At 41.0% G+C, this 24,985-nt stretch overlaps 1 protein-coding gene across 1 annotated transcript; it reads right to left on the reverse strand.

The window, feature by feature from the left end:
- Positions 1-14,447: 14,447 nt before the first annotated feature.
- Positions 14,448-16,123, reverse strand: MC4R (melanocortin 4 receptor). The gene has a single exon (XM_073329462.1). The coding sequence runs from the start codon at positions 15,715-15,717 to the stop codon at positions 14,722-14,724; it is 996 nt and encodes a 331-aa protein (XP_073185563.1). The 5' UTR covers positions 15,718-16,123; the 3' UTR covers positions 14,448-14,721.
- Between the last annotated feature and the right edge of the window lie 8,862 nt (positions 16,124-24,985).

The raw sequence follows: 24,985 nt of genomic DNA on the forward strand, positions 1-24,985 counted from the left end.
CAGTTCGGTGTCCATCAGAACATCAACAAAAATCTGCAAAGCGTTCAAAACAGATTGAAAAATCAGGAGTCACACTTGAGGTTAGTTTTCTTTTCCATTTCCATTACATGTTCCAGTAGTACCCCCTAGTTCAGTGTCATCTGTGGGATAAGTGAACAAATACTTTCCCTCCTTCTCCTAACATAATTACCTCTTAATAATCAGAGGATGGAATCTGCAGAGCAAAGATTTAGGGAAATTGCAACACTCAGTGGGAATTTGCCACTAGCCCCAGGCACCCAAACCAAGTCCTTCAAGTCCAGACTTGTGGCATTGGCCCTCTAGAGTCAGTATTTCTTCTACCTGGTAAGTATCTAAGAGAGTCAGAGTTTAAGAGCAGAAGGGACCATTAGATCATCAAGTCTGACCTCTCATATATGACAAGCCCCTGAATTTCACCCAGTTCCCTTCTACTAAGCCAAATAACTTGCATTTGGCTAAAGCATAACTTGTATTTGGCTATACAGTACAGGGGATTGTATATAGACTGGTAGGCAACATTCACAGAAAAATTCCAAACCTCAGTTTCATATCCATTCCTTCTGCTTACACAGCTGCACAGAACACAGTTTGGACAGTGACTGCATCACCAGGTTTCACTTGCAGATTCTTCTGAGTGATTCCATTCAGGTTAATTTTCCTTCCTGGGAAGCTGGAAACAGACTTCCCAGGAAGGAAGCAGTACAGACCTACGGAGTGTTTCAAACGAAAAACATTTGATGCTTAATCAAGGGCTTTTTTCCAACGTTGAGTCCCTAGTGAAGGGAAAGAAAACCTTCATACCTTTTAATTCAAACTCCATGAGAGGTTAGGAGGGAGATAAAAGGGAACATTCCACAAACAGTTAAGATGCAAGGCAACTAGCACCATGACTTCTTAAGGGCTGAACTAAAATGCTTTCAAAACCAAAAAGACTTACATTTTGTGAATCAGAAAGAGAAAAAAAATCCATGCATAGTTACATATAATGTAAAGGATGGAAAAGCATCTTCTATATTACCTAGGAGGAAGGCTATAAAGCAATGAGGGGAAAAAAGAGTGGGAGAGTTCATTCCCCATTTTCCATTAAAAATAAATAAATAAATGGGGAGTTGACTTGTAGTGTTATTGGAAACAATCCATGACAATAGCTAAATTCCTGCACAGAACAATCAGAAACTGTGCATAATTCTTGACACTGCCAAAGCTACAAAAATGGCCAGGCATGCTATTCATCTTCTTTTCCAGTCCTGAAGTGGACCAGATCATTGTGCTACCAATGTCTAAAATAATCCCATCTCTCCGTGATCTAATCCCACTGCACCTTTTAACCATGCACAAAAGTCACCTAACAAGAAAGGAAATCTCATCTGTTTTCCATCTGGAAGCAGAACTGGTTGATTTATGCATATACTTGCAGATTTTATACAGTTGAGTCCTAGTTGTATGAAGGCTTTTCTGTACAAAACTGAGATACTGAGTGTGATCCATATAGTGTCACAATTAATATGTGCCAGACAGAACGCCTCAAGTAAGGTAACTACAGGCCTTCGTGTCATAGACTATATTGGGATTCTGACATTATTTGCTCTCTTGGGCTGCCCTCATTTCTCTTCTAAGGAGGCAGAAGAATCAGAATGAAGAAATAACCTGAAATTCTGATGGGAACATTGTAAGGAAGCCAAAGGCATGTGCTATGTGGAAATGACACAGGATACCTTTTAAGCAGACAGCCTGGATATTTTGGAAAAGATACCCCTAGGTGTCTGTTTAAGTACCACACATAAATCACGGAGAGGTCAACTACATCCCTGATGGTAGGTGGGGGATAATATTATTGCAGGCGAAAGATACGTTATTTAGATAAATGATCTTTTCAGGAGGGTAATTAAAAACAGAAAAACAAAGCCTGTGCTGTGAATTGGCATAATATAGAACCATCTTGATCATCACAAGACACCGATGTTTCTGGTGTACTATCCGATCACTTGATGAGAGAAAGTGTACGGCCCCGTCTCTTGCTGACGGAGGAGGAGGAGGAAGGGGAGACTGGGCAGCAGAGCGGGCGCGAGAGCGCACACGCATGTTCGAGGGTGTGAGAGAGCACTGTGGTTACGCACGCCTCAAAAAAGTTGCCACCTCACTTGCTATCTTGCGGGGGTGGCCAAACTGTGGCTTGCGAGCCACACGTGGCTCTTTTACCATTAAAGTGAGGCTCACGGAACCTCCCCGCACCCCATTCTCCACCTACAAGACGTAAGGAGGCGGAGCTCAGGACCTGTGCCTTGCAGCAGGATGGTGCAGTAGGGGCTTCTGCCCAGCAGGGAGGGGGGGTCTCGGGGTTTCTGTCCAATGGGGAGGGGATCTTGGGGCTTCAGCCCTGCAGGGCACACTTGCCAGGGCTCAGGGCTTCAGCAGGAGCCAGGCTGAAGCCCCAATCCCTGGCTCCTGCCAATGCCCCCATTCTCGAACTTCTGAAGATTGTCATAGGTGGCTCAGAGGGCCAGTAAGTTTCGCCACCCCTGCAATATTGCCTATCACAGAAGGGGCAAAAAGAGTAATCCTGCTGCCTATTAAGTCAAGAACAACACATCCATTGACTTCAGTGGTGCAGCGCTGTGCCACTAAGAGCAGAGCTAGAAAGGTTAGGGGCAAGAAATGGTGGCTCTAGCCTGACAAAAACAACTTCCCTTTTCTGGTTTCAGAGTAGCAGCTGTGTTAGTCTGTGTCCACAAAAATAAAAGGAGGACTTGTGGCACCTTAGAGACTAACACATTTATTTGAGCATAAGCTTTTGTGAGCTACAGCTCACTTCATAGGATGCATGCAGTGGAAAATACAGTAGGGGGATTTTATATACACAGAGAACATGAAACAATGGGTGTTACCATACACACTATAATGAGAGCTATTACCAGCAGGAGAGAAAAAAAACCTTTTGTAGTGGTTATCAAGGTGGGCCATTTCCAGCAGTTGACAAGAACGTGTGAGGAACAGTAGGGGGGGAAATAAACATGGGGAAATAGTTTTACTTTGTGTAATGACACATCCACTCCCAGTCTTTATTCAAGCCTAATTTAATAGTGTCCAGTTTGCAAATTAATTCCAATTCAGCAGTCTCTTGTTGGAGTCTGTTTTTGAAGTTTTTTTTGCTGTAATATTGCCACTTTTAGGTCTGTAATCGAGTGACCAGAGAGATTGAAGTGTTCTCCAACTGGTTTTTGAATGTTTTAATTCTTGATGTCTGATTTGTGTCCATTTATTCTTTTACATAGAGACTGTCCTATTTAGCCAATGTACATAGCAGAGGGGCATTGCTGGCACATGATGGCATATATCACATTGTATATGTGCAGGTGAACGAGCCTCTAATAGTGTGGTTGATGTGATTAGGCCTATGATGGTGTCCCCTGAATAGATATGTGGACACAGTTGGCAATGGGTTTTGTTGCAAGGATAGGTTCCTTGGTTAGTGTTTTTGTTGTGTGGCAAGTGGCTGCTGGTGAGTATTTGCTTCAGGTTAGGGGGGCTGTTTGTAAGCAAGGACTGGCCTGTCTCCCAAGATCTATGAGAGTGATGGGTTGTCCTCCAGGATAGGTTGTAGATCATTGATGGTGCGCTGGAGAGGTTTTAGTTGGGGGCTGAAGGTGACGGCTAGTGGCGTTCCATTATTTTCTTTGTTGGGCCTGTCCAGTAGTAGGTAACTTCTGGGTACTCTTCTGGCTCTGTCAATCTGTTTCTTCACTTCAGCAGGTGGGTATTGTAATTGTAAGAATGCTTGTTAGAGATCTTGTAGGTGTTTGTCTCTATCTGAGGGGTTGGAGCAAATGTGATTGTATCGTAGAGCTTGGCTGTAGACAATGGATCATGTGGTGTGATCTGGATGAAAGCTGGAGGCATGTAGGTAAGCATAGCGGTCAGTAAGTTTCCGGTATAGGGGGGGGTGTTTATGTGACCATCACTTATTAGCACCGTAGTGTCCAGGAAGTGGATCTCTTGTGTGGACTGGTCTAGGCTGAGGTTGATGTTGGGATGGAAATTGTTGAAATCATGGTGGAATTCCTGAAGGGCTTCTTTTCCATGGGTCCAGATGATGAAGATATCATCAATGTAGCACAAGTAGAGTGCTCCTTTTCTTTCCCTTTTCCAATTATATACCTTCTATGAGAAAAGAGGTCTGAGAGATCAAGAAGCTTGGTAATGTTATGATTCCCTCAAAGAGTAGTGAGCCTGCCGATGATTCCTACCACACAATAATTTTAAACCATTGAACTCCTTTATGCAGATGGACGGTAACCATAGCACTCCACACTCAGCATTCCTCTTGGCTATCCTGTGGCTGATACTCATCAGACACACAACTATATATCTCTTGTGGGTCACAACACCCTTTTAAGACCAGAGGCACTCTCAGTGACATCCCAGAATGCCTAGTATAAACAGCAGAAGTAAAATAAGCTTAGAAAAGAAATAGGTGCATTGGTGGTTAACCCTCCCCGTGAGGCTTGGAGAGAGGCCACTCTGCCTCACTACTAATAGAAATATCAGAAGGAAATAAGATTTATCAAGCACAAAGTTTCTGTGTGCAAGATTAAAGGAGTTCTAAGAGCCACCTGGACTGCAAAATATTTAAAACAGAAATCTACCCTTTGCCTTTGTAGACTGAAAATGCAGGAGACTATTGGAAGCCTTGCATAAATGTAGACCAAGAAATAATTGTATGTGATGGATACAGACCTTACATTCCACCCTCCCAGCATCTAGAATTAAACAAGAGTTTTTCTGTTTAGACAGATACACCAAATAGAGTAACCCTTATTTCCCTTTTACATTTTTCTACAAGTGGAACTATTAGTTTTATATCCCCAACATACATTAGCCTGAAAACTGTCATATGCAAATAAGGCTCCAGGCCTTCGGGATGTTGGGAATTGCTCCATCAAGCAAATGCCTGCTGAAATAACTGGCAGCTCACTTTGGGCCAGAGAACCTGTCAGACTTGGACATGCAGTATTATCTGACTGACTTTTCTTTGGATGTTTTTTCCCCCATTACGTCCAACCTTTTCACGGCTGATCTTTGCAACAAACTAAACTGTGGAGGAGGATTTGAGAAGTCGGACTACAAGAAGATACAGAACAAGTACAAACCAGAAAAAGAGCTAGAAAGTATATAATGAATCATATCTATGACTACTGCCATCTCCTTCCTCCTCCTCATTATGGGAAATACAGCTCTATAATTCAGAAGGTAGCTCCTCATTAAGATAGTGCAGTGGAATAAAAGAATGATACAATTAAAAATAAAGGCGAATGATACAGACAATTTTCAATCTGCATTTTTTGCATAATGTAGTTGAATTTATGGATGAGTACAACTGTCATAGTTTTGAAAAAAAACTGAGCTAAAAAAGCTTATTTAGAAAATGCAGCATTAGAGTTCAAAGCTTACTTTAAACTATGTACCTTCTGATTGTGCCATGTTGTTAATACAACATGTAAAGAAATGGGAATGTCTTATGCAGCATCTTGTTGTACAATCTAATGTCATACAGGAAGTTTCCAGACAGCTTCATTTTTTTAGTCCATGTACGCAGTGTGAAGGGGTGTGTGTGCATAGGGTGTGTGCAAGGAACCTTCCCCATCCCTTGTGAAACCTGTATAAGAGCCAGGCAATATTACACACCTGGAACTCAGATTTCCCCGGGTGTGTCCCAAAGGTGGCAGAGAGATGATAGCTCCATGGCTCTTTTCTTTTCTCAACATCAGGCGGTAGGATCAGGCTGCACCTTAAGAAGGAGCCTAGTAGCTGACAGTCTTCCTTTGCACGTCAGGGTGAACACCAGGGTATTCTGCCTCCTGGTGTTCTACATGGGTTGTTACAGCTCCACACCACCAGGCTGTGACTAAGGCTATGTCTACACTAGAAGCACTTCACCAGCACAGCTACAGCTCTGCAGCTATATCATTCTACTGCTGTAGTGTAGACACTCGCTACAGTGACAGATGGGGCTTTTTCCATTGCTGTAAATCTACCCCCTTGAGAGGCAGTAGCTAGGTGGATGGAGGAATTCTTCCATCGACCTAGCGGTGTCTGTACCAGGGCTTAGGTCTATTTAACCATGTCTCTTGGGGTGTGAATTTTTCACACCATTGAGTGACAGAGTTAGGTCAAAGTTTTAGATTTAGATCTGGCCTTTTTGGCACCAACTAGTTCTAAATGAGATCCACAGAACAAGTCAAGTATGGAAAAGATCAGTTAAGTATTTCAACATGAATATTTAAAGCTGAATCACTTAAGAGGCTCCCAACTGTGAAACAATCCTAAGTTTCAGGCAGGGCAGAGATTGGGCTGGTAAGGACTGGTGCAATGCATCACACCCTCTTTCATGTTGCGTTCCTGTTCTCCAGAGGCTAAACTCTCATTGTTTAAAACATCTCCACTTGCAGAGTTTTTGCGCTGTAAGTTTAACCAGTGATAGGGAACTGGTGAAAGTAAAGCGCTGGCTTGTGTACTCACTTAATTCCTCAGGCATCAGAGAGTGTTTACATTAGCAGCACTTCCATTGCTGATGAGAGCAGTGCTCTAGGGCAGCTATCCCACAGTGCAGCTCTCTGCAGTTTGACCCTGGGTCTTGAGGGAAGGGGAGGGGGGTGATTGTGGGGCATCCGGGGTCCCTGCACAAACACTGATCAGCTCCAGTAGCTCAGCATTGTTCCGAGCAGGGGATCGTTTGCTCCGTGGAGCAGCCATTGTCACCTGGCCATATGATAAGTGAGCATTTGCCAAGAAAACAGGAAGGGGAGTTTCAAAGTTCCTGGGGCTTTACGGGGGTGGGGTGGGGGTGGATGTCTTTTTACCTGGCATCAGAGCAGCAGAGCTGCTGGCCAGAGTGGTCACCGAAGCACTGTGGGATATCCTCAGGAGGCTAAAAGCTGTGTAAACAGGAAGAATGTGTCTTCACTTGCACATCACCACAAAAGCATCACCAGTAAGAGCTGTATCCCTCTCGTGGAGGTGGTTTTCTTTTTATGGTGAAACTTTTGAGTTTCATCTCAAAAAGTCATTGGCAAGTGTAGATGCTCCCACGGTTTTTGTGCAAGAAAAGGTACTTTTCCTGCTTTAAATGGCAAGCGCAGACATGCCCTAAGGCTCTAGTGCTTATGGTTGCTGAAGCAGCCTCAGAAACATGAACCATGTGTAACAGATGCAGTGATCTTGGCCTGGCTTTACAGAACTCAAAGATATAGCTCAGAAGTGTGACCTATCCCATTCATCTCAGTGCATAGGCGCTGACTTCCACTGTTTCTGGGGGGTGCTCGACCCGCCCCTCCCTACCCCCCGCATCCCTGGCCCCACCCCTGCACCACCCTCACCCCGCCCCCATTCCGCCCCTTCCCCAGCTCCAGCCCCGGAGCACCCACGCAGTGGGCACCGATGTCTCAGTGGGTGCTAACTCAGGGACTTATTAACTTATTAACTCAGGGTCAATGTTGTTAACTATTTCAGTGCTCAAAGCATGTAAAAAAGGGGAGGAATAATTACACCGTGCAGACTGATGCTCATTTTAGCACCATAAGGGAGTGGGCTTGGGAGAGTAAATATAATTTCACCCATCCCCAGTCAAGAAGGAGCCAAGGAGTTTAATGGATCCCAATGAGGCCTCTGAGCATCCACAATGAAGAGCCAAGCTCAAGAAGTGGATTGGGGCATATGAGCCTCACCAAGCAGAAGCCAAGTCTGGGGGTCCCAGCAGAAACTAATGAGTGTGTTTGGACCCTGCTGAGAGACGTTAGCCCAAGGAACCCAAAGAGCATATGTGACCATATTTTGAACATCTGTACAACCTACTGTGCATCTCCTGCGGGTGTGGAACATCTCTGCACTCCACCCTCCCAGCCTTTTAGGTAACATTCAACAGACCAGACTCTAGCCCACACCCATGAGGACTGCCTATCAGTCTCTGCTTGTACATAGCTCTCTCTTCTGACAATAGCTGAACTACTAAAATTTCCTCCAGAGAAGCAATACACCTGAGCAGTTACGGATACTATATATGTAGATGTATGCAATAAATTGAGTTGGTATTTTCCATTGTCTTATGTTGTCTCTCTTATTCTGAACATTGTTATTACAAACTTTGATAGGACCTTGTGTAGTTCTCCTCTGTTGACGGAGAAGGATTACAGTTTACCCTGCCTAAATGCAATAATGTTAATCCCAAGTACTGAAAAATCACAAGTCGCCCCCCCCCCCAAAATCATGAGATTTGCTTTAGAGTCATAGAATTTTCATTATATATATTTTGGGTCTTATTTTCTTTCTGGTTGTTGAGTGTATTAAGGTGTACATTTTTCACAAGCTTTTCTCACAACTGTGAGAGTTAGAAACATTTTGTTTTACTAATGAAAGCTCAGATTCCCGAAGCTGGAGCTTTCAGAAAAATGCAAATATGACAAGATTCATGATAAAGTCATGAGAGTTGGCAACCCTGGGAGTGATTGGGCCATTTGGAGATGTAACCAGATTCACTATCCATTTTTCAGAGTAACAGCCGTGTTAGTCTGTATTCGCAAAAAGAAAAGGAGTACTTGTGGCACCTTAGAGACTACCCAATTTATTTGAGCATAAGCTTTCGTGAGCTACAGCTCACTTCATCGGATGCATACTGTGGAAAGTGTAGAAGATCTTTTTATGTGCACACAAAGCATGAAAAAATACCTCCTCCCACCCCACTCTCCTGCTGGTAATAGCTTATCTAAAGTGATCACTCTCCTTACAATGTGTATGATAATCAAGTTGGGCTGGAAATGGCCCAGCTTGACTATCATAAACATTGTAAGGAGAGTGATCACTTTAGATAAGCTATTACCAGCAGGAGAGTGGGGTGGGAGGAGGTATTTTTTCATGCTTTGTGTGTACATAAAAAGATCTTCTACATTTTCCACAGTATGCATCCGATGAAGTGAGCTGTAGCTCACGAAAGCTTATGCTCAAATAAATTGGTTAGTCTCTAAGGTGCCACAAGTACTCCTTTTCTTTTTACTATCCATTTTGTTTCAATAGAAAGTACAAGTACTGTAAAAGCAGTAGTAGAGTTGTTTCTGTGGAAGATATGAAGGTTAATATTTTGAAGGTATTTACTTTGATATTACTGCAAGGGACCACATATGCAATATGACCATATGATCTTTTTCTTTTTTATTTGAGGAACCAGGCATTTTCCAGAAACCAATATATAGTTTGTAAAAGATTTTTCCAGCTACATTTAATTTAATAAGGCAGCATTCATATCACTTCAGTGATTTCACACCTACTGATAAATCAATAAATTAATTATCCCAAACAATTGAAAATAGTCTCAGCATCCTATTATTATCCATGATATTGAATTTGTCGACGGACAATTTCTGTGATTTAAAGCGGTTAGAAAAGTCCAGTCCTAAGCATTCAGCTCAACCAGGTTTTTAAAGCACACAAGTTTGAGCATAAGAACATTCCCCATCTACTTCAAACTTGTGTGCCCCAATTCAGAGACCCCTCCTGCACCCTGAACCCCTCATTTTGGGCTCCACCCCAGAGCCCGCACCCCCAGCCCAGAGTTGGTATCCCCTCCTGCACCCCAACCCTCTGCTCCACCCTGGTGAAAATGAGCAAGTGAGTGAGGGTGGGGGAGAGTGAGCAACAGAGGTGGGGGGATGGAGTGAGTGGAGGGTGGGGCCTCTGGGAAGGGGCAGGGCAGGGGCAGAGCCTAGGGAAGAGGCAGGGCAAGGGTGTTTGGTTTTGTGCGATTAGAAAGTTGGCAACCCTAGCAGGTAGCCAGTTCCAATCCCATGGGATAAGCGCTTACTCTTTGGGTGAGAGTGGGGCAGTTTTACTCTGCAATCTCCCACCCTAACCCAACATCACACACTCTGGGGGCAGGACCGGACTCCTCTCAGGACCTCTCACCTCCCAGGGGCAGGACACTCCTCCCCCCACATCACACCCTGTGGGACAGCACCTTACCTCCCCCCGCCTCTGTGTCAGAGCCCCCAGCCCATCAAAGTGTTACAATTGAATTGGCTCATTAGCACTGACCCCCCCCCCCCAAACTTGGTAAGGCAACTCCCATCTTTTCATGTGCTATAATATATATTCTGCTTACTGTATTTTTCACTCCATGCATCTGATGAAGTGGGTTTTAGCCCACAAAAGCGTATGCCCAAATAAATTTGTTAGTCTCTAAGGTGCCACAAGGACTCCTCGTTGTTTTTGCTGATACAGACTAACACTACTACCACTCTGAAACCAGTGGATGTTGTGGCCCTCTAATACCTTAAAGTTGCCCATCCCTGGTCTAGTAAATAGGGCAAAGGACTGGAACTCTTTTATGGAAACTATGACAATATTGTTGAGGAAAAAATCTGTGGGGTAACCAATATATTGTGAAAATTACTGCCTTATTTAATATCACCCTAAACCATAAAATATAAGATAGAATGTTAGTTCTGAATGTTAAATGAGTAATTCAGAAAATAATTTGAAGCATGATTTCCCAAGCACAAATTAGTTGGCTGAAAATATCAGCAAATGTTGCAGTGTAATTCAGTACACTTACCATTTGTAGATATGTGTAATGTCTTATAGATGATGAAAAGTTCTTTGACAGAATCAAATAGAATTCCAAGCTTTTTAGAGGATAATTTTTTTTTAGATTAATCTATTTTCTCATCTTTAATCTTCTCTCTTTAGAATCTGTAAAAATGATTTATTTTCCTCAGGCTCCCAGCACAGGTGAACCAGACAAAGGTATCTTAATTCCACCTTTTTTTTTCTTCTTATAAAGAGAAATGATTAATGTTAATGCAGGGGGTGCCATTAAAATCTCACTATTTGCCACTCTGCATTATATCATTGTCTTTCACTGTAAGAACAGGAAGATACCAGGATCTAAGCCACAATTCTGCAAGACACTGAGTATTGAAAGATTGGGCCCAATCCTGAGAGGTGCCAAGAACCCTCAACAACAACTGAATTATCAGCCTCTTATTGTTGGTTCCTGGCCTAGCAAGTGTTGAGCTTTCATTGACACCCACTGTCATTAGGGTATATTCTGAGAGCCTGATCCTGCACAAACTTATACATGTGCTTAACTTTTCTACCATTAGTCCCATAGAAATCAATGGAACTCCACATAGTAGTAAATTTAAGCATACGTATAAGTGTTCGCAGCATCAGGGCATAAACTGTAGAGGCTAAAATTCCCCTTCATGCTGACAATTTAATGTTTTAATTCATTATCTTTCTTCTGCATTTTCTGAACTTTCTGGGGCTAAAAACAAGGAGAAATCTGAAATCTTGCACCTCAACCAATATTGTATGGGTTGATATTATCAAGACACTGCACATATCCTTTCTGTACCATCTTACTGAATGTCTCAAATAGACAAATATCAGTAGCTGTCAGCACATAAATGATTTTAAACTTACTTGTCCAAAATACTGAGATTCCCAAAGTCATACATAGATGTCCCTCTACATGCAGCACCACCCACTATATTAGTAATAATAATGTAGACACGCTGGCCTAAACTTTCAGAAGTAGCTAGTGATTTTGATGCCCCCATTCTTGGATGCCTAACTTGACAAACCTTAAAGAGGCCTGATTTTCAGAAAGTGGTGAGTAGAGCTCATTGAAAAATATTCATCTAAACAGTTTTCCTTCAGAAAAACACTGCTTCAACTAAATTGACATTTTGAAATTATATATATATATTCACACAGGTCAATATGAAACCAAAATATTTTGATTAATCTGAAAATATTTTTTTTAGAATTTAATTTAATGAAAAACATTAAATTGTGGCTATTCATCCCTAATTAATATTAAAAAAAATTGAAATCTCAATTTTTTTTTTTGTGGGATGGAAAATCCATTTCTGACCATTTCTAGTGTTGAACACACACACTCTGAAATTTAAGCCCTTTTAAAACATCTAAAGTCATGCATCCAAAAAGTGAGTCATTTTTAAAAATTTAGGCCTGTGAAACTCACCCTGAGCTTTGAGCTAATCTGCAGAGAAAGAGGAAGCTGGATTTTTAGGTACTTTTTAAAAAAAACTTCTTTGTTATGGTTTTGCAGAGTTATTTTATAACCTTTGCAAAATAAAATAATTTAGAAAATCTGCATCATGTAACGTAAAAAACATTAATATACCTCTATAAACTGATGGCACTCTAATTACAAAATGTGTTTTTAAATATTAATTGCTTTAATCTAGAGTGAAGACATATTGTGAAAAAGCACTTTTGGGGCAAATACATGTGTAGCTTTGACATTTCTGTTGTGGAAACAGAAATTTCTGGATGAACTAATTGCTTTCCCCTTGTGGAAGCTGCATCTTTTCCAGGTTAAAGGTTAAAATAAGAAAATGCTTTTCATATGGCTCCACAGCATGAAATAAAAAGAAAAAAAGAAAAATCTAATGTGTCTTTAAACATCAGTTTCATCTAATTTAGGTACAAAAATATTAACAGGCTTTAATCATAAACAGATATTTATTTATTGCCTGGTGTCATTGCAGGGCAGACTTAAGGTTGTTTGGGTGCACTAATTGTGCGTTTTCATACTTGAACAGGTTTGTATTTATTTTAAGGTTTCCCTTAACTTGGAATTCACTGGGTTTATAGAATTTGGTTTTGGAACAGAGACACAAAATGATTAAACACAGGTCACTGGCACCACTAGAAGTAGAACCAGGGTTCCAGACTCACAAGCCAGTGTCCCTTCCATTTTACTACACAGTCTCACCAAGCAATGTCCAAAGGACATTGCTCATTGGCATACGAGGAAGGAATTAATCATCTCAGTGCATGTCCTAGCTGACGGGTGATTTTATTGAAAAGAAAGTACTATAAACAATATTCTACAATAATGGTGTGAACCACTACATCTTACATAGCAGTACTGCAGAATTTGGGGCAATTACTATTAAATACTGTGGTACTATTTGTATAATAAAAGATGCCTGCATCCCACTTACAACCACAAGTGACACCCATACTGGTAGTCTCGTTAGAGAGGGGAAGGACAGAAAATACTCAGAGACTGAAGTTGCCTTTTAACCCTCGAGATGGATCCCCTGGTACCAAGGTAAGTCTACATATAGAAGCTTGTGCTGTCAATGCCCATATTTAAGCTCGGAAGGATTAGATTTTTTTATTGTTAAATATCAATAAATGTGGATTTTTCCACACACACACGCAAACCAATGAAAAAAATATCTCCATCAATAATACTCAAACTTTACAGAGAGGCAAAGTAAGAAAAATGTTGCTTGAGAACTTGAGTTTGATTTAAGGCTATTTACTAGATATATTTTGATGTGTGATATTGACAATTTGTGTTTTAGTGGTTATAAAAGTTTAACTTTTTGAATCTCAACATGTATTGTTATGAAACAATTCTTGTCTGACTGCCATAATTTCCCACAACTGGGAAAATTTAAATTGATAAAAATAAGAAACAATGCTTTAAAATAGACATTGATGTTATCCATCAAAATTATAAAAAAATTCAAAAATTCTGCCAACCCTATCCATATTATATATGTTCGGCAGATAAACAGAGTCTCCAAACTGATGTCAGTCTGGCAACTTTATCTAGCACTAAATGTCACTCTAGGAAAGTATCTCCACTTGCTGAACTGAACCTCAGTCATACAGCAATCACTATCTTGTAAAACATTATATATCTAGCTGTCACCTTGTGTTGCAAGGGTGTAAAAATCTCATTCATTTTTGACAGTACATGCATCAGTGGAAAGGAGCTTTATTCAATTATTCTGAACCCCTATGATGAAGCTAATTATTGAACTGACAGGTTTCAGAGTAGCAGCCGTGTTAGTCTGTATTCGCAAAAAGAAAAGGAGTACTTGTGGCACCTTAGAGACGAACAAATTTATTTGAGCATAAGCTGTCGTGAGCTACAGCTCACTTCATCAGATGCATTCAGTGGAAAATACAGTGGGGAGATCTATATACATAGATTGTTTCATGTTCTCTATGTATATAAATCTCCCCACTGTATTTTCCACTGAATGCATCCGATGAAGTGAGCTGTAGCTCACGAAAACTTATGCTCAAATAAATTTGTTAGTCTCTAAGGTGCCACAAGTCCTCCTTTTCTTTTATTGAACTGAGTTATCTCAATGAAACATGTCCATTTAAAATATATAATTCAAGCCACTGTTACACAAATACAATACAGAAGCACTCATCATTAGCCTAACTACATTTTAAATTTTCACATGTGTATAATTTAATACATGGATGAAAGTAACTCACTGCCTCTGTTTTTTAGGTTAACAGAATTAGGATAAATGTGGAGAGTAATATATGTGTATTTTAAGCAAGGCAATTAAGTTTTTTCCCAACATCTAGGACCTACAGATAATCATGTTTATTAGTATTTCACAATCCAGAAAGATTACATTTTTCTTTTACTTACAGACTGGTGAGCTTTTTTCCCCGCAAAGTTAAATAATCACAGCTGTAGCTTTCACAAGCACTACACAGAGGTATAAATTATACATGAATGAGACTTATAACTGCAGGAGAGAGGGATTCATTATTAAAGACATAGCCCAGGTTCTGTTGAGAAAAGTACTAAAAGGTTTAGAGGTCTGTGGTGTGTGTGCACAGTAGATTCTCTGTTTCCATTTAGTATTTGTTAGACAAGTCACAGAGCCCTCGCTGGCAACAGCAGCAAATGATCTCCTTGAAGGTTTTCCTGAGCTCTTGACTCCGGAATGCGTAGATAAGGGGATCAATGATGGAATTGCACATGATGAGAATAAGGTACAAGTTAAAGTGGGACATGAAACACACACAGTATGGATTGTGGGGGCAGGAGATGTAGAAAATCAAGTGGAGGAAAAATGGGGCCCAACACACAACAAAAACCCCTATCAAGATGGTCAAAGTGATGGCCCCCTTCATGTTGGCACCTTGACGAATTGTGCCAGTCCCTGGAAGAACTGCAATCTTTTTGATATGCAGTCGGGCCAGCATGAACATGTGGACATAGAGGGAGGCCATGAGAACTAGCATGGTGAAGAACATGCTGATAAGACAGATGATGACAACGCTGCTGTCTGAGTAAATAATGAACAAAATGCCTGAAACCGTGCAAGCAGCCCAGATGCATGTTATGATGATCCCTACACGCTTCACTGTCATAATGTTATGGTACTGGAGAGCATAAAAGATGGTAAAATACCTGTCCACAGCTATTGAAAGCAGGCTGCAAATGGATGCAAGTAAGGAACTGCAAATCACCGAGTCAATGACATTGTCAATGTTTACGGTGAAACTTTGTGCACCAGTATCTGTATTGTTTAACAGGGTGATTACAATGGTTTCTGATCCATTTGACAGACTCACTAGCATGTCAGCCACTGCCAGACTACAGATGAAAAAGTACATAGGTGAATGCAGATTCTTGTTCTTGGCTATTGCCACAATGACCAAAATGTTCTCCAATAAACTTATGATGCCCAGAGTCACAAACACTTCTGGGGCCACGAAAAGTTGCTCATAGCACCCTCCAGAGGAGTAACCTTTTCCACTTGACTCATTGGCACCACCATGCAATCCATAGCTGTGGTTCCAGAAGCGCAGAGGCTGGTGCATGCCATGGTGGCGTGTGACGTTCATCTTATGAAGTGCCGATCCAACCCCAAGTGATATTTTTCCAGCTTGCTGCCTTTTAAATATCAAGTTTCTTTTTGGTTTCCTTGTAGTCCTCCTGAGACTTTTCACTTGCAAAGTTAGCACAAAGGCCTCCAAGGGAGAAAGCAGTTAAAACTCTAGCATGACATCAAACAGCAGGATTTCAGACTCTGACATGCTGGTTTTGTCTCTTACAGATGCAGTTTCTAATAATCATCACCTTTAGCATGGTTATCAAGTTCCATGATATTCAATCTACAGCTGTTTTGGTTCCCCCCCCCATCACTTATATTTTATACTGATGCATTCAGGTATTTTCTTGTCTTCTATTAGGAGAGGTAAAAGTAAAATACTCAAGTGACTGCTGCTGAGCGGAAACCAATTTCAAACCGCAAGCACCACTCTGTCAGACAGTGTATGCTTGCTGCCTGTTTTATGGTGTGTAGAGGGTGAAAGAGTATTCAGAGGCATGCTCCGCCTCTGTTTTGCCTTCAGCCAATAAGGCTAAGGAACAGTGAAAGTCTAGGAGATGCTGATTACATTTCAGAACTGCACATCACATAGCAAAACAGTTTCAGATACAGCACAGCTCCCTACAGTTACGGGAAATTAGACTTTGTTTTGCTTCCTTATCTTTTCAGAATAGTTTTATTCCCCTCATAACTCCTCCGCAATGGATTTTCTGCATCATCACCACCACTTCTTACAACTACAGCTGCTTTAAGAGTCTTAAAGAAGTCCTTAAATCATTCTGATGCCTTATAGAATCAGAGAATATCAGGGTTGGAAGGGACCTCAGGAGGTCCTCTAGTCCAACCCCCTGCTCAAAGCAGGACCAATCCCCAACTAAAGCCTTGGCTTATATCCTTTTATTGTTAGTAGTAGAAGTTGTATTTATTTTTGATGAAATAAGGTTACTGTATTTTATATGCATGCCAAGTATGCTCTAGACTGGGAATCAACTGAACCCAAATTGCCTCCTGGCTCTGCCATAGACTTCCTGTGTGACATTGGCCATGTCATTTAATCTCTATGTGCCTAAATTCCCCATTTGTAAGCTGGATAATTCCTTACCTGACAGGTGTTGTGAAGATAACTATATTTTAAAAAGTGTAAGGTACTCAAGTGTTATGGTAAGGGGTACCACATAAGGACCTGAGATAAAGCAAGAAGGGTGCATAACTATTCTGCAGATGAGGCTGAGCTCCAAGACACAACACTGTCACCAAGGTATCATCCTCATTGCTGGCAGAATTTAGTGCCAGATGTTGGGAAACTAGATAGAGCAGTGGACATTTACTTTTCCATTAGCTTTTCTGATTAGTTAAACAAAGCTGTGATTTTTGAGAAAGGTGTCTCAGGGATCAGCAATAAGACCAAGTAGACAGTAAGTCCTCAGCGTAATCATTAATCATCCCACAACAGTGTGCCCCATCAGCAGGACAGACCTTCATTGCACTTCTGTCAGCTCTGCCTTAGCATCCACTAAAAAAATACAATTCTAGAGTGGAAAAAACAGCAGGAGACCATAACACTTTTGTTCATCAACCACTATAAAGTATTTTTAAAAATACAAAAACTACCAAACAAAAAACTAAAAACCAATAGAAACTAGAAAGAACAGAAAAGGAGGGGGGGAAATGGCACTTAGAGTCATTGCACTCAGGAGCATTGTGTTCATTTGGGAATTGTTTAATGAGCCGGTCCTGACACCTGACAGGAAAACAGAAGAAGGGCTGAGTCTGGTGCAGCAGCAATCCCCAGTAAATAAGGGCTTAGTTCAGAGCTAACTTCCCTTCTCCCACATCCCTCCTCCCCCATGCACTGGAGCTCTGTAGAGGAGTTGTAAGATAAACTGCTGTGTGGGAAGACAGGGAAGGGAGTTTGCCTGTGGGAGTGCTACACACCCACACACCAAATCTGAGCTCTGGGTTAAATCTGCAGTGTGAAAAGGGCCTTTATTGTTACATTTGTTTTGCTGAGGTAACTTGTTTTGGCTTATGGTGATCTGCTTACAGAACAGCAGCATATTGCAGAAGTATAAAACCACAGATACGGTAAATAGCCAAATCTACCACCCATACACACAGGAAATCCTAAACTTAGAGATGACAGTCCACTAACCAGCAGCATTCCTATAATGACAGTGTGAATACTGGCCAGACAGTGATCTTTACTTCCCTGCCCCAGTCACACAGACATGAGTCAGGGCTATAAAAGCTTAATATCCTTGTCACATGACACTGGTGATTGTCACTAACTCCTGTTGTAGTCCCGGAGAGTGAACTTGAATACCTTGCCCGTTGTGGTACAGCTGCTCCAGGAGGGGTAGAGGGAACAAAAGGACAAAGCTTGATAAGAAGGCTTAACAGGGAGGGAACCAGCTCCAAATATCTGGCCTTGTCCTACATGTGCCTCCTGAAATGTGCAGACTCTGAGTGTTCTCAACTCCCACTTAACTTTGAGAATCCTTTGTCAAAGGTGTATTTATTGTTTTTTGCTGCCCATGTCTAAAAAGTTCAACTTGTTCCTCCAAACTTTTGCACCCAGCAATGATGATCCTGCACAAAAATATACTTTTGAGATTTGTGCAACCCTCTGTGGTAGTTGCAAGCAAAAATATTACAGAACTAAATGACAAGGACTCTTCTGTGTAGTAACCCTCATCTGAAGTGTTTGTGGGCTTTGAGACACATAACTACATAAGAAAGGAAAACATGATCAATACAAGGTTATATAAAATATTTTTGGTTGAAGCTGTGCAATTTGTTTGAAAAAGGCAATGCCTTTAGAAGACCCTGTACTTGAAAGCCTGGCTTTTGTTAATCCAACCCATCGTTTATATGCATCTTTCCATGATATAGAGGTCGTAATTGATCGATTTCCTGATGTGATCAGTGTGCAACAAATGGATCCTCTGCTTTCTCAAATTAGGGATTGTCAAATCTGGGATGCACTTCCTGAATTGTGTCATAAAACATCTCAAATAAATGACTTGGTAAGTGCCCAGGCAAGATTCTCTGTGCTTTCAAAACTTGTAAAATTCTTCTGGTTAATCCCCCACAGCAATGTACCATATGAAAGACTATTCAGCATAGTACCAAAAATAATAACCAGCACAAGTAGTTCATTGGGAAAAAAAATCCTCTCTTCCAGCAAACTGTACTCAACGTGTCTGAAAAGGCAACAATGGTGAGGAATAACTATGTGCTGTACAGGAGGCAAAAATCAATCTCTCTTTTCACCTGAAGTATCTCCAGTGGTATCCTTCACCTGAACTGTGCAAGAAAGCAAAATGTACCATATACCAGGAACACACTGCAGAGTAAAAGAAGCAGTGCTCTTATGTAGGTAAATACTAACTTTTGTTCTAGCCAAAACCAACCGTTGAATTCAAACAAATCTGGTAGCTAACAGTCATTTCAAAATTTGTCTGTCAGTGGTGAAGACAGATAAAGAAACATTTATTGGGCTTAGTTTCTTCCATTATTTTGAACATGTTATTGTTATAGTTCTTATACCAAACCTTCCCCATAAGCATAATTACTATATTAGTTTATTCTATTGCATCCCACTTCAGCCCCTTGAAATTTTGGGACATAAGCCACTGAATTGAGACTTCACAGCTCCCCCCTTTCCCCGCCCAAACCGTGCATCCCCCTCTTAGCAATGTGGGTTTAAGGGAATAAGAAATTCCAGGGAGGAGATAGCTCCAGGGGCCAAAGAAACTGAAACCTGTGGGAGCAAACCCAGAAGCAGCCTGAGGGCATTTGCAGAAGAGTGTTCTCTCCCTTGGTCTGATTGGCTGTTTGCTCCATTCCACAGTCTCTTCACCTCAGCTTCCGTTACCCTGACTTCATACTCTTTTCCCCTTCTCTGTCTCCGCTTCCCTATCCCTTGTGATCGGTTTAGCTTCTCCACTCCAAACTAACCGTCACCCAAAAACAGTACTCCTTCTTGATTGGTCCCTACACACTACTATAATAAAAATATTAATTCTTATTCTTGCTCACTGACATGATGAACTTGTTTGTTATGTAGAGATAAGACTGTCATGGAGGTTCTGCTTGTTGTCAATGAGACACTACTTGAGGAGAGTTAAGATTGTTTTGGTGCTTTAACCATGCATATCCATACTTTCAAATACGTGGGTTTCTTCTACTTTAGCCAAATATTTCCTAGTTCTCTAAGGCTTGAGGTTTTGTTTCTGTTGTAATGTTCACAATTTGAAAAAAATATATAGATTTCTAGGGGGGGGGTTTATTACCATTGTGCCCCCAAATCCTAATCAGTATTGGTTTCTATGGGTTTAGCCACTGTATAAACACAGATGGAGACTCCCTGCAACAAAGAGCTTACAGTAGAAGATGGACTCACTTCATTAAGTCCATCTTAACAAATCGTTTGCTTGTGGACTTTAATTACAGCTCAAGGGATCCTCACTCTGATATTTGAGAATATGCTAAGATTTCAACATCAGAATATGATGGACCAGAAAATTAATATATTGTGCCTAAAACTCCCTTTGAAATTTTAAAGAGAACTGGCATAGTCAAGATTCCCTATAAACTGTGGCTGACAAGCTTATTGATGCCTCAAAAATTGTCATGGACACAGAAACTAACTTACAAATAATGGAGTTCATCTTAGAAATGAAATATCAAAGGAGAGGAAATAACAGCCTGTCTTTACAGCCTGAGGATGAGCAACACAATGATGAGATATGTTTCAGTTTTGATTTTGTGAAATGTCACACTGAGCCTCCTTCACAAGCCTCTTCCCAAAATCCTGCACCTGCATGGAATCTAACATTATTTCTGAATCACACACCAACATTTCCCTTTGAACAAAATAGAAGAGCACCCTCCACGTGATTCCTTAACAGATGGATGAAATTCAAACTACTCACATTTTAAAAGGATAAAGAAGAAAGATGGAGGGCGGGGGTCAGGTGGGACAAGACAGTTATGGAAGAAATGGTAAAATAGGGAGGAGGAAGTATAGTACATTTGAACGGGGTGGTGTCAGAACCTCACACAAGCCCAGCTGGACACCAAGTTCATCCTTGAAAATACCAGCATGGCAATGGGTGCAAATGGACCTACAGCATGGGACTGTGAAAAGGCGGTTGAAAGAAAAAGCTAAGCAGAGGACTTATAGAACCTCGTCCTGTAAGACTGTGCAAGAAGTGTACTGATATTGTTTAAGGGATACATACAGCATAAATCACTGTGTAATTGAAAAGAGATGTTTTAAAATGTGTCCACATCAAATTTCTCAGTGTACCCAAAAGTCATGCTTGTAAATAAGTTAATTGAAACATCTTTTGTATATTTTACAATGTGCTTAAACTCTTTTCAGCATGTAAGAGGAGCCGACCATTAAACCTTGGAAAGGTCTCAGGTTTTGTAGCCTGCTGCATGTCATGGAGTATTGAGCAGTACAGCACTGATAGGCTCCCCCAAAAGGGAATCATCACAAGCATTTCTCTGATGAACTCTATCCCCAGTAAATTGGTGTGCGAGCCACATTTTTTTGTTCAGATAATCATGAGACTTGCATGTGTTAGACTCGTTGGGAAACAGAAGCACTTAGTGTAATGAGGTCCTGACCCATGGATAGGGACAGTTGCTACTGCAGTACAAGTGTACTAATAACTATAGCAAGCCCAAAAATAAAAACACAAATGAGAACTAGAACTACACTATTATTAAAGAAAGTCAGCACCATTCAGATTTAAACTAATTAAACTAATTCATAAGAGTAGAAGCCACACATCATACCACTGTCAAAGGTTGTCTGGGTTTTGAAAGGGTCATTAAGATGTTTGTTTATCCCATTACTACCTCAGAAATAAAGTACCTGTTGCTGATGGTTACTTAAAAAGGTCCCTAATGAGAAATAACGCAAGAAATCATTTCTCAGCACTTTGCAGCACCAAATCCTAAATTAGACATTTCCTTTCATCCAGCTCTATAAACCAAAAAGCAATAGTCCATAGCCCACAGCCTGCATCTGTGTCTCCTGAAATATGTTTGATGCTAATAGCCAAGCTGTTAGTATGTCCATTGCTCTTCTTCATGACCTTCATATTAAAATAAATGGAGAGCAAATATGCAACATGGTTTTTCTTCAATTCCCATATGTTCCTGAATAGAGCAGCTTTCAGTGCTCTCCTTGCTTGTCTCTCGCTCTCTCTCTCTTTTTTTTTTTTACCATTAGTGTTTATAGTATCATTTTAGTTTATGATTTTCAGAATGATCTTTTGAGGTTTACTGTATTCAGTTCAGCTAGATACTTAACATTCATTAAGAGTTTCTATAAATTACAGAGTTACAATTGCATTTTATTCTATCCGAAGGAAGTTCCAATCGACCCAGCTGTCAAACAAGACAGCTTGAAAAATAATATTTCATTTTAGTTGAGAAACAAAAAGAGCACAAAGAAGGAAAATAAATATACACTCATTTACTGACGACCAAGGTTGCACTCTAGATCAATAAAGTGTCACCACAAAAAAAGCCAGTTTGGATGATGACACTATAGTTTCATTTCAGTTGTTTGTTTTTTTATAGAAGTCTCTACAAGTCCAGTGCAAATGTCAAACACTTGTGGGGAGGCAGTGCTTGGATAATGGGAAGTGGAGAGTCATTAAATATCTTGATTTTCTTTTCTTCTCTTTATTGCTAATTATTATAGTCATGATATTCATATAGAAAAGGGTGATCCAACTTCTGTGTGTGCATGCTGTGAACATAACATATGGGAGATGGGGACCTAACTCCTTTAGATTATTTTGAAAATCCCAGCCACGGTGAATATTTCTTTAGCTGCACCATCTCTACCAACATTTGTTTTTGTTTTTTAAAAGGATTCACAATATAGCTGATTCTGACATTAATGCATCTCAAATTTCTTAATGTAATAGCTTTCAAGACAAAATTCCACCTACTCCTGCTGAACACCCTGAAGCTTTCAGAAAGTGCAGAGAATACATTTTCTGTCCTGTTCAATGTACAGTACAGAGTACATTCAATATGATTTTCACCAGTACACTAGTTTCCTTTAACAGCATTATCTGTATGCTACAAGTCCTACATAATTAGATCACCAAGCTCACCCTTGAGAGATTTTGTCCCTCTTAGCATCCGGCTTTTAGTCATCCTGAAGAGACATTATAGCCCAAGTCTGCAATTTTTTTTGTCTGTGATACTTACAACTCTTAGAACTTGTAAACATCTTACGTAAGACACTATTGCCCTTCATTTGACACCAGTATCACCTATCTGCTAAGTGGTCGCAGATATCCAGGGCCTTGCAGGTCAGCTTCCCTGGGAAGAAGAAATTAGAGACACAAAGTCTGGGTATATTCTAAATGTAGCTTGTTTTATTTACAGGTAAACACTACCCCTGGAACACAGGCTCTGTTCTTGGTCCCCTTCTCTTCTCCCTGGGTAATCTCATCTGCAACACAAATTCAATTACGACCTCTAGGCAGACATCTCTCTCTCTGTCTGTCTGTCTCCCTCTATTCCAGACCTGTGTCCTCCTGTCCAAAGCAAAATCTAAGCCTGTCTCTCTGACATCTAGCCATCTGCTCAAGATCAACATGGCTAAAACAGAGCACTTCATCTTCATCCCAACCCCTCCCCACTACCTCCACTCTTGATCACTGTAAATAGCGCCCTCTACCTATCACTCAGGTCCATAGAATCATAGAATATCAGGGTTGGAAGGGACCTCAGGAGGTCATCTAGTCCAACCCCCTGCTCAAAGCAGGACCAATCCCCAATTAAATCATCCCAGCCAGGGCTTTGTCAAGCCTGACCTTAAAAACTTCTAAGGAAGGAGATTCTACCACCTCCCTAGGTAACGCATTCCAGTGTTTCACCACCCTCCTAGTGAAAAAGTTTTTCCTAATATCCAACCTAAACCTCCCCCACTGCAACTTGAGACCATTACTACTTGTCCTGTCCTCTTCTACCACTGAGAATAGTCTAGAACCATCCTCTCTGGAACCACCTCTCAGGTAGTTGAAAGCAGCTATCAAATCCCCCCTCATTCTTCTCTTCTGCAGACTAAACAATCCCAGTTCCCTCAGCCTCTCCTCATAAGTCATGTGTTCCAGACCCCTAATCATTTTTATTGCCCTTTGCTGGACTCTCTCCAATTTATCCACATCCTTCTTGTAGTGTGGGGCCCAAAACTGGACACAGTACTCCAGATGAGGCCTCACCAATGAATAGAGGGGGACGATCACGTCCCTCGATCTGCTCGCTATGCCCCTACTTATACATCCCAAATACATCCAGAACCTAAGTGTCTTCTTTAAATTGGACCTCCGTGTGGGCCCTAACACCCAGGCTGTGTCTAAATATTGTTGATTCTTTCTGCTTAACATCTTTAAGATAGGGCCTTCCCTATCCATCCACACAGCTAAAGATCTTGTCTTGGCTCTCATCATCTCACAGATCAATGACAGCAACTTCCTTCTCTCTGGTCTTGACAAATGCCCCACCCCAGAGCCTGCACTCACAGACAGAGCCTTCACTCCCCCCGCACATCAACCCTCTGCCCCAGCCCTGAGCCTCCTCCCACACTCCAAACCCCTCGGCCCCACCCCATCACATGAATTTTGTTATGTGCACCAATATGGAGGTGATGTGTCACATATCACTTCCACATTGGTGAAAATAACAAAATTCATTCGGCACATGGGTGGGAAAAATTAGAGGGAACATTGCTAGCTACCATGAGTAATCTAAATGAAAGGAATAAGCATGACGCTTATTGAGAACTATATTCAAGATCAGGTATAACAAAATAACAAAATTAAATATATGTTGAACCTGATCCTGAATATACTTCTTGATAAGCATAGTGCTTACTCCTTTCATTTGGACTACTCATTTAATAGTTATACACACACACACACGCACACACACACTTGTGCATCTAGGACAATTATCAGCCCTGTGCAGAGGGACAGTACAAGGCTCCTGAATCACCAAGAAACACTGGTTGCATGCTGACCCTCGGCACAGGGGTGACTTAGCCCATAATAAATAAAAATGAAACACTAGATAAAAGAATAAAATGTTATATGAACAATGGAGATGAGATTTCTATCTGGATCATTCAAACCTCCACATGCTGACTTGAGGAACAACTGGAGCACTGTAAAATACCAGGGAAATGAAATCAGTAGAAACATTTGCCACATTTTCATTTTTCAAAAACAAGACATGTCTAA

Source organism: Lepidochelys kempii, chromosome 2 (assembly GCF_965140265.1).
Source record: "Lepidochelys kempii isolate rLepKem1 chromosome 2, rLepKem1.hap2, whole genome shotgun sequence".
NCBI lineage: Eukaryota > Metazoa > Chordata > Testudines > Cheloniidae > Lepidochelys > Lepidochelys kempii.